Source organism: Cupressus sempervirens, chromosome 3 (genome assembly GCF_028749045.1).
Source record: "Cupressus sempervirens isolate cs-2001-9-10 chromosome 3, ASM2874904v1, whole genome shotgun sequence".
In the NCBI taxonomy this organism is placed as follows: Eukaryota; Viridiplantae; Streptophyta; class Pinopsida; order Cupressales; family Cupressaceae; genus Cupressus; species Cupressus sempervirens.
The window spans coordinates 284824671-284835449 of record NC_143120.1 but is presented as its reverse complement, the minus strand read 5'-3'; the positions used below and the strand labels follow the sequence as shown (position 1 = coordinate 284835449).

The following is a 10779-nucleotide window of genomic DNA, read 5'->3' as shown; positions in this document are numbered from 1 at the left end:
ACTAACTCAGGCATATTTTAACTCCTAAATCTAGCCAATGCCAAGAATCCACAACTCCTATGACTTCTTGATATCGGTAATGCAATATAGATGAAAATTATGTGAATGCAATGAAGAAATGAAGATTTAATATTCAAATTTATGCAATAGGAATACGTGCAAATACTCTGATCTACAACACATTCATTATTTGACGCAAGATGCAAGATAATGTCCAAAACTGAACACAACAATACTCTGATTGAATATATTCAGAAAATAATACTCAAATTCTCTGATTTGAAGAAAAACTCTTCTTTGTTTTGAACACAACAAATACAATGCTCTGATTTTTATTTGCCTGCAACTCTGGCCAAATCTATTACAGAAATCAATGCATGAAATGAAATGCATAAAATAAACTATTGTCTACCCTCTACTCTAGCAATACCTACTCTTGTAGAAAAGAAGCCCCTCTCAATGGAAAAGGTTTTACAATAAATACATTCTCCAGCAACCGTTGGTTTCTTCCAGTGACTTTTCAATTCTATAACCGATCTTGTCTCTTCAACTTCTCATATTTTTCCTTTTGAAAACTGATATGCTTATTAACTTTTAAAGTTAATGGTGATAGATATTAACATATTTAAATTATATGTTAACAATTGACATTTAAATATGTTAAATCAATATCAAAATCTTTCCTTCATTGGGTGGACAACAAAATAAATAGTTCTGCCAGGTAAAAATGAGCCATTTTTCGTGGGGCATATCTTTTTATTCCACCGTTGGATTGAGCTCATTTTTTGATATGTTCTTTCAAACTTAGTTATCTTCATCCTGACTGGAGCGATCGGAAAAATAATCAATGAGTAAAAAGATATGAATTTCTGAATTCTGCTCTATATGACTGCAACAAAATCAGAATTAATAAAATAAAATTTCCAGCCATTGTTCTTTCAATGCTCTATAATCCATGTCTTCAATCTGCAACAATGTTATCTTCAATGCTTACAATGTTAATTCTCTGCTAAAATTTGGGAGAAATTCTCTAGAATTCTTATATCGGAAATCTGACTCTTGTCTTCTCCCTTTGGTGGAAAATTCAACTTTGACTGCGAAAGTCGCAGTGGAAAATGAATTTTCCATTTTCATGTAGTGGGCACAATTTTGATGTAGATTGATTCACAAATTATTTTTCTGGAGTAATCTTGATGCTAGACCCCATATACCTTCATTTTGGATTGAGATTTGCCTTTTCTCTCCTCATGTGAAAAATTGGACTTTGCCTGTGAAAGTCGTAGTGGAAAATGAATTTTCCGCTATGCATTTTTCTTTTTGCTGGAAAATGAAATATTTGCTTCTCCAATGGAAAATTAGAAAATGACTGTGAAAGGCGAAGCAGAGAATGAGCTTTCCATTACACATTTTTCCTTTGGTGGAAAATCCCAAGTTGACTTCTCCATTGCGAAAAATCAGAAAAGTGCTTCTCCATGGAAAATTAGAAAATGACTTCTCCATGTGAAAAATTAGAAAAGTGCTTCTCCATGTGGAAGATTGGAAAAGTGCTTCTCCATGGTGGAAAATTAGAAAAGTGTTTCTCCATGGTGGAAAATTAGAAAAGTGCTACGAAAGTCGTAGTGGAAAATGAGTTTTCCACTACACTTCATTTTTCCTTTGGTGGAAAACCCCAAGTTGACTTCTCCATTGTGGAAAATTAGAAAAGTGTTTCTCCATGGTGGAAAAATGAACTTTGGCTTCTATTTGCTTCCACATTTGTATATTTGGACCCAGAAATAATTCAATCCTTCATAGAAACTTTGTTAAGCATACTGGGAACAATTTTTGGGAAATTCTTTATGGTAGGCAACTTTAAAAGTTTTTTTAAAAAATGGCGTACTGAAAGTGCACCTACAGTGTCATGTGCGAGAACCTAAGGAGGAGAAGGAATTAAGGGTTTTGCTTCATCAAGTGACCCAAGAGAAGAGTCTACAATGGCATGTTAAGCAAGAAAGCTTAAGGAGATGAATGCTTGAAGGGTGAACACGCTGTTAGAGCTACAAAGTATAAAGCCAAGCAAAATTGAGGACTTAACAGAGATTTGTAATCTACAAGTGAAGTTGTAAGTTGTATCAGATCAAAGCTCTACTGTTACTCTCTAATAATTCAATCAGTCTAGGGTAAATCCTTTGGAGTAAGGTTGACCTAACAGTCATTGGAAAATCCTTTAACAGGGTGGCATTCCAAGTGAATGGCCTAAAGTCCTCTAACAAGACTCACTTTTAACAGGGTGATTGAAATCCCTTAACTGGGTCACATTTAATAGTGTGTATTGTAACCTTTAACAAGGTTGGCCTTTCACAGAGCATCACTTCAGAAGAGTGAAAAAGGAGTAGCATGTTACCTATTTTTTCCCAAATTAGGTAACTTCCATGTAAATAGTTGTGTCAAGTGTGTTGATGAATGTGTTGTGTTTCATGCTTTACATTTCTACAAATTGATTTGATAGTAACATACAAGTTTTAGTAAATACACAATGGATACATGCATGGGTATGAATGTTTTATGGGTTCAGTGAATTGTGAAAAGTTTTACTTATACAATTGCACCTTAAATAACTGAATCACCCCTCCCCCCCCCCTTGTTATTCTAAAGTAATTCCAACAGTATGTTTGCCAAATGCTTTAATGATTCAAAATGATTCAACAATGGATGATGATAAATATATTGAGTATGTATTTGTGGATTTATTTTGGCATTATATGGTAATTTGATAGGTTTGATCTCTCAAATTAGCATTATAACATTGCAATTAAAAGTTGGATGATCTGTGAAGGGTGAAGGGTTCAATTTATAATCAAAGGGAGGTGGAGATGGATAGTCATGATGCAAACTTGGAGAGATGTTAAGAGTGGTCAAGATGCAAACTTGGAGAGATGTTAAGAGTGGTCAAGATGCAAAGAAATGAGAGCAAATGTATTTTTCTTTTTTAAATGTGTAGCTATGTGAGAATGCACATGAGGGGATTAGGGTTTTGGAGGGAATGTGACCATTTTGGGAATGTGAAGAGGACAAAGATGTAAGAGGTAGATGGAGTATGTAAGAGGAATGTATAAGTGCACTTAAGGTTGACATTAATGCACTTGGGTTGGGTAATGGTAGATGTGACTAGAGTTGACTTGAGTGAGGGTTAGGATTTCTTAATCCACATACTTAATGTTGTACAAATAACTAGGGTGAGATTAGGTTTATCTTATAGGGTAATTAGGATGCAAGTAAACATATTATAGAAATGCAAATGGGTAATTTAATCAACCATGTTTAATTAGCTAATCAAGTAAGTTTAGCATGAGAGAATGGGTTGGGTTGAGTCTGAACCATAGGACTGGGATTGGGTGAAGGGTTAGGGTAGGGTTGAGAATTGATTAAAGTGAATTATTTATTCAAGAGGGGAATTTGGAATTAAATTAAATAGGTATTGTTTAATAATTCAATTTAATAGAAGATGATGGATTTAATTAATAATCATACTATTGGTTGTCATTTGATTTATTAATTAGACTATAGTCAATTAATTAGATTAATTAACTATGGGATACCATAAATTAATTAAATATTAAATGCTTAATTAATAATGCCTTGGAAGATGACTAAATAGGAATACTTAATGATGTAATCAAATTCAAGTGTCTACAATTAGTACCATCTACACTAGGGTTTTCCCTTAGCCACAGTTTCCTCGAAAATAAATCATGGTGTTATTAGTTATTTCTTGCTTTATGTTTTACTTTCATGTATTGCTATATGTGGATGTTTATGGCTGAGTTTCAAAGTTGTATATTCATTTGAAAGTGTTGCAACACTAATTCACCCTTGTCGCTCCCTTAGTGTTGATTGATGGTTATTGGAGACACACAAATTATTTAACTATCCATGAACAATTAATAACAATATTAGGCATTAAGATATATAATCTAAAAGTTACACCAAATCTTAACACAAGGTTCATGTCCTCCTAAGTTAGACATTTGGATCAATCAACTTTGAATTAAGAAAAATGATAAAAAAGAAGATGTGGACATGTAACAACCCTAGAATATTGTCGCATACAAATAATGCAAGAGGAGATAATTCTTTTAAACCCTTTGATATCTATTATTTTCTTAGATTCCAACTTATTTTCACATAAGTGAATGAGTGACATTAAATACAATAATCAATTTACAAATCATCATAAACATATACTAATTTAACTCAAAACAACTAGAGAAGTGGTTAACAATGAATATTTTTTAAATTTAGACTTCAACAATGTAGACACAAAAAAAATTCTCACTTTATTAAATATATATCTTTAATGAATTCTCTATCATCTATCCTCTACCTTTATTAATAAAAAATAATAATTGATGTAATTAAACAACCTTTTCTCCAATTATAATTATATAAATATTTAATATTTATTTATTTATCTTAATCGACCTTTTATTCCATTTATGAATACATATATATTTATTTATTTAATTCATTATCCTTGTCTCTCTAATTTTATCTCTCATCCTCACATGACTGAGTTCATTGAATTTAAAGATATTTTTACCAATAATCAATGCAGTTCTTAATCCTAACCTTTCATTTATTCAACTTCTTGAATCTACAAGAAGTTACAAGAATCAATGGTAATTTACTCTTTAATGACATCTCATGTGAATGCTTATGTTGGGAGCAAATTATCTTCAAGATCAAGGTCTTGAAGGATTGAAGAGGCTAATAGTTCAACAATTACAAAGTGTACAATAAAATTACAGGACAAAATTTAAATTTAAGATTATATGAATAACATAAATCAAATCTATCATTACACATTTATTAAAAAAATAAAAAAATAATTAAATATCTAAATTTAAAAAATTTAAAATCAATAATAATAATGAGTGTTTTTTAAAATCCAATTTCACATACAATTATAGTATTTATGAACACAAGTATTACAATGATAACCCCAAGCCCCACACATACTTCAATAATATTGCTGCCAACAACTTTGTACGCACAAAATAAAATCCCTGACATCTCTTAGAGAAAATAAATAAATATACTTAAATAACTGAGATCTGATAGAGCTATCGAAGGACAAAACATATAAACATATTTGATAAAATTAAAGCAGATTCAATTGACCACAATTAAACATAATCAAACGGTCAGCTGTCTGACGGCGACCTTTGACAAAACTGACGGCGTTAAGAGACATAAATTACACATCATTATTACAAAGAAAATCTACGTCAATTACTGACTGTAATCAGTGAGTTAGGTCTTCGTATTTTTGACTTCAAAATTTACAGCTTCATTTTAATTCCTTCCGAATGCGTTTTTTATGGAAACGCGGAGCAGAATGAAGCAGGTAAATCTGCTTTTGTCCTTTGTAACTTCGACAAGATTCTTTTCTGTATGAAAAAATATTTTTTCTGGTCTTTACAGCAATGCGGAATCTTTAGTCAGTAAGCTTTGCCATGTAAAGTTCACAGTGAAGGAGCATTTAAAAGGAAAATTTTGTGGAATGAAGATGTTCTCAAAGAGGCATTTTCCAGGAAAATAGATTGTTTGATTCCAAGCGGTGTGAAGAGGGAAGACGTGTTCCAATCTTTGAAATAAGGTGAAGAATTACAAGTGTTGAAACTTTGACATCTAGTTCCTAAATTACGGAATTGAAAAGAATTTGATTTCCGAAATTTCAAGTTCTACTTCTCTGTCGAGTCAAATACGGTTGCGTGTCTACTGTTTTGTTGATTTTCTGGATCAATCTTTGTGGTTGACAAGTATCCAACTGTTATAATCCAAATTTGATATGCAGATTTGCGCTTAGTAAAGGAAACTTCATGTTTTGTCATGTTAGACGAGAGTCAAATCTAGAAAAACATTTGCTAAAAAATCTTCGCGGACTGGGAATTTCGTGTTTGTAAGTGTTAAATCTTTATAGCCCTTATTTTTTTATGTTTGGAAGTGATTCTGAAGAACTGGTAATTAATGATGCCAGATTAAGGGCACAAACTGGAACTTGTAAAATAAACCATTTTATTATGTAAATAGTTAGTTTACAATTAGTTTCGAATAGGCTTTATGGATCTCTAATACAGTCAAACTCGGGCAAACGGAAATGACAGTAATTTAGTTGGGACTGGCACTTGATAAATAGGACTGTGTGTGCAGCTACCCATCAATATTTTGTTTCATTTCAAACACTGCACACATTAAATTTGCAGAGCCTGTAATCTTAACATATTATTTTAATCTTTTAAGAGGGTGAACTACTTTGCAGAGAAAATTGAAATGCTTCCAAACAAGAAGTTTCTCCTTTAAAATAGTACATACTTTGTAATGTGCCCTTTGCATCTAATGCCGACTTTCAAAGGTAAATGTTCTGCATAGAAAATTGTAATTTCTCCAATGTATACGAATATTAATCTGAAGATGTATTTGTCAACAAAATGTATTTTGGAAACATTTCTGTACCAATTGCTTAGATCCTATCCGAGCTTTAGTCTGAGATCTCCTCCCTCACTCATCATCAGTGATAAGATCATTCCAAACACCGTATGAAGATCTGGATAATTTTTTATGCAAGAAGTTGAAATTTCTGTTAACGTTCATAAATAATAATAATTCTGCGGTGTTCACATGAGGATAGTGTGCATAGATTTTGGTCAAAATTATGTGATAACAATTTATTATCAACACTCCGTGAAGAATTATATAACGTGATCTGATATTAAAATTGCATTCACACTTTTTACCGAGCATTATACATTGTTGATTAAAAAAACTGATTTAACCAGAATATATTAACATCCAGCTATTTTTCATTTATATTTTCCTCTCCGTGAACATTTAATTTTCTATTTATTCTTTTGAAGGCGAAAATCTTATGATGGGTTCTGATGGTTTATTTTTGCAGGCAAAAACAATGAACAGCTAGTTGGATTTCTGTTGTGAGGTAAAAAGGGGAAGAATTTCTTCTTGTTGAGCCGTGCAAGGAAGTACCCGAGGAATTCTCCAGTCTGTTTTCTTTCTTTAGATTACGCGCCGTTGATAGTCAAATTCGGTGAATCAGGTGTGGATGAAGCTGTACCATTCTTATTTTATCTCGTAAATCTAGGCTTAAGTAATGTTCATAGTTTTGCAAATCGAAAAAGATTGAGGATAGATGCGTTCACCACGGCAGTTAATGCTACAGATGTGTTGAATTTTGGTCTTCTTACTGGGTATCTTCGGCAATGAATGTAGAAGACCATTTAGATCCGTGAAAATCTCGGCAGAATAGGCCAAATTCACGAGCCTAGACATTTGTCTTGTTTGGCTTTGGAAAGAGGAACTGTCAGATGATCTATTATTGTCTGGCATTGAATGTTTCTCAAAAGCCTGTATTTAGATGAGGAGTAGGTTCGTTGTTCAGGATAGATGGTCACGAGGATGGATGAAGTTGGAGGGCTTCTCACTATGGCGTGAGAGTCCTTGATAGGTTGATTTCCTCTCACAGATTATGAAGATTTGTGAAAATGGTCAAATCCATTAGGGCTTTCTTTACTCTTCTCTACGGAGTCAAAAGTTCTAAAGCAAGAGCGGCCAATTTACCTATGCTTTTTGGAGGATGTCAGAACTGTTAAGAGTAGACGGATTTTGGTTGTTTTAGATAATGAAAGGTACAGGGTTCTATTCTCAATCAAGGTTCGAGTTCAGAGACGGACTATATGATGTATGTTGTAAAGCCGGATGTTACTCTGTGATCTAAACAGAGTTGTGTACGGTGGGCAAAGCATTTTAGACCTCTCTTTCTCCTTTCGATTCCAATGGAGTCCGTAGTGTTTTCAACATCAATTCTGCTTCTTCTCACCAGCATCTTAGGGGCTACAGCAAGTGATTTTGATGTTTTGAAAGATGCATTTGGCTCGGTTAAGGGTTTTAAGCTCTCAGAAATTTGCAGCAGCGACAACAGTTGTGGTACTATCTCAGAATTATATCTACCATCTCGGAATCTCACGGGAGTTGTGAACTGGAGAAAGATTTCTCAATTGAGCCAAGTGAACAGGATAGACCTCTCCCATAATTCGCTCTCTGGGCCCATAACAGCCGATCTATTCACAATCCAGAGCCTCCAATTATTGAATCTGGCTATGAACGAATTGGGAGGAAAGCTTATGTTTGATTGGACTAAGGTTCAATTCTCCCATTTGCAGACCCTAAATCTCTCCTCCAACCGGCTCAAGATATATGACAGCGGGTTCAATCTCTCGGGCTTCTCAACTCTTAAAGAAGTGGACCTCTCACACAACCAAATCTCCGGCAACAAGGTACTTGTTGAACTTTTCAGTTTACAGAACATTAATTCAATTTCTCTCTCTGGTAATAGCATTGATTCGATCCCTGAACCTGCTGGATCCAAGTATTTATACCCCCTTCAACATCTGGATCTCTCTAATAACAATCTCAGAGGAGTCATTTCGTCTTTGGCTCAAATGCCATCATTACAATATCTGGATCTTTCCAACAACACCCTAACTGGGTTATTCCCAAACGATTTCCCATGGCTTGATACCCTACAATACCTAAATATCTCCGGCAATAATTTCAGAGGAAACCTGAGTGCAGAGCATGTGCGAAAATTTGGGCCTCAAGCCTTCATTGATTCGGGAATATGTAGTGAATCCCTGAAAGTTCCCTGCAACAAACGCACCCCTGAAAATGCCCCTTCTCCTTCCCCCGCTTCCTCTAATGGCGTCATGATTCCAAGTTCCATCGCTCGCAAGCCATCAAAAGAATCGCCATCGTCATTGCACAAATTGAAAACGCCTGCAATTGCAGGTATTGTAGCCGCGGCAGCTGCAACTATCATGATAATAGTGGTGATCTTTACAGTTTCTTATCTCAGAAGAAAAAAGAGTAGCCCAATTTTGTCCAAGGAATGGTCCGTATCAAGGTCTTCATTCCCCTATAAGATGGAGATCCCCATATTTGAACCTGAGGTAGGACCGTTTTCCTTTGAGACAGATTCAGGCACATGGGTTGCAGACATCAAGGATTCTACTTCTGCTCCTGTAATACTTTTCGAAAAACCTCTGCTGAACCTCACCTTCACAGATCTTTTAGCCCTAACTGGCCACTTCAGCAAAGATTCACAAATGGCAGAAGGACAAAGTGGGCCTGTTTACAGGGCCATCCTACCAGGGGATCTGCATGTGGCAATCAAAGTCCTAGAGCAAGCTAAGGACATCGATGTGGAAGAGGCCACAACAAAGCTTCACGCATTGGGTCGCCTGAAGCACCCCAACATATTGCCCCTTGTGGGCTATTGTGTTGCGGGAAAGGAGAAATTGCTGATATATGAATTCATGCAAAATGGCGACCTTCATCAATGGCTACACGAGCTTCCGGGAGTGCAGCCCGAGCAGGACTGGAGCACGGATACATGGGAGGAGGAGCAGCCTAGGATTTCAGGAGACCGGATGGGATGGTTTACGAGGCACAAAATAGCTCTTGGTATTGCCCGAGCCCTTGCTTTTCTTCATCATGGATGTTTCCCACCTATAATCCATGGCGGCTTAAGCTCCTCTAATGTTCTATTAGACGGCCATTTTGAACCCCATGTGGCCGAGGCCGGAATCAGAGACCTCGTAGAAGGGAACCGCCTCAATTCCATCCCTGAAGTTGAGGAATATGCAAAGGGCGATGTATATAATTTTGGGATTGTGTTGCTTGAACTAGTCACTGGAAAAATGATTCGTGGAGATACAATTCCTGATGGTTTTGGTGAGGATTTGGTTGGTTGGGTTCGGTATCTGATAAGGGAGAAATTGGGTGAGAATGCATTGGATCCAAGATTGGTCAATACGGGCCCTGTGAATCTAATGTTGGAGACCTTGAGAATTGGGTATCTTTGCACCGCACAATCATCACTTAAACGCCCTTCAATGCAACAGGTTGTGGGTCTTTTGAAAGATCTCCAACCAGATCGAGAGCAAAGCTGATTTATTTTGACCTAAGTTTTCTTCAGGTCATCTCTGCTCCCTGCATGTGGAGGCTGCCATAGAAATGTCAGCAAGATGGTCTGGAGCTTTTGTTATATTTTTTCTTTCTGCAATATTTGGCAATGGAACCTGATTGTTTGAATTCTTTATGTATCTATTTTTCCCGAGCTTACATTGATTGATTCAGAGGATGTTTAATCTAGAAGAAAAAGGGGTTTGAAGGTGTCGCTTCATTCATTTATCTGAAAGCATTTGCAGTTTGAGAAACAGCTATATCTTATTTGTTGAATAGGTTAGCTCTACAATTATATGGTCAAAAATAGTTTATTGTATTGAATTTCTACAGTATTAATACGACCATAATTTACTGTGTTTCCTGTTTATCAACAGGATACCTGTACTTCAAATATGATACCGTGGCTTTGTGTACATACTAAATTTGCCACAATACTGCTTCATATATTTTGTTTGAGGTTGTTGAAATCTATGTGATCTTATTGAAGGTTGGGATGTGGTGATCTTCATGAATCTCAGTTCCTTTGAAACTCCAATGGAAGGACAGGACTGCAATTGCATTTTTCATCTTTGGCACCCATCTCTATTTAATTATTTTAATAATTCTAATTTGTCTATGCTATTATATACTCTTTTAAATGACATAGATAAATAATAGTCTATTTCTATTTTTCCTTCTTACATCTAAAAGTTGAGTTCTTAATTTCACACTATCTTAGGTGGCTTTTTGAAATCACTCTTAATTTTAATCTTAGTACAA

General features: G+C 35.2%; 1 protein-coding gene across 4 annotated transcripts; it reads left to right on the top strand.

The window, feature by feature from the left end:
- The first annotated feature begins 5248 nt into the window (after positions 1 to 5248).
- On the top strand, positions 5249 to 10245 carry LOC149566066 (calmodulin-binding receptor kinase CaMRLK-like). 4 transcript variants are annotated; one of them, XM_089819501.1, is made up of 4 exons: positions 5249 to 5386; positions 5464 to 5638; positions 5837 to 5941; positions 6938 to 10245. In XM_089819501.1, the coding sequence occupies exon 4, from the start codon at positions 7830 to 7832 to the stop codon at positions 10002 to 10004; it is 2175 nt and encodes a 724-aa protein (XP_089675627.1). In that variant the 5' UTR covers positions 5249 to 5386; positions 5464 to 5638; positions 5837 to 5941; positions 6938 to 7829; the 3' UTR covers positions 10005 to 10245. The 4 variants fall into 4 exon arrangements, with proteins under 4 accessions (XP_089675627.1, XP_089675626.1, XP_089675629.1 ...); XM_089819500.1 differs by lacking the exon at positions 5837 to 5941; XM_089819503.1 differs by lacking the exons at positions 5464 to 5638; positions 5837 to 5941 and having other exon boundaries at positions 5368 to 5386.
- Positions 10246 to 10779: the final 534 nt, after the last annotated feature.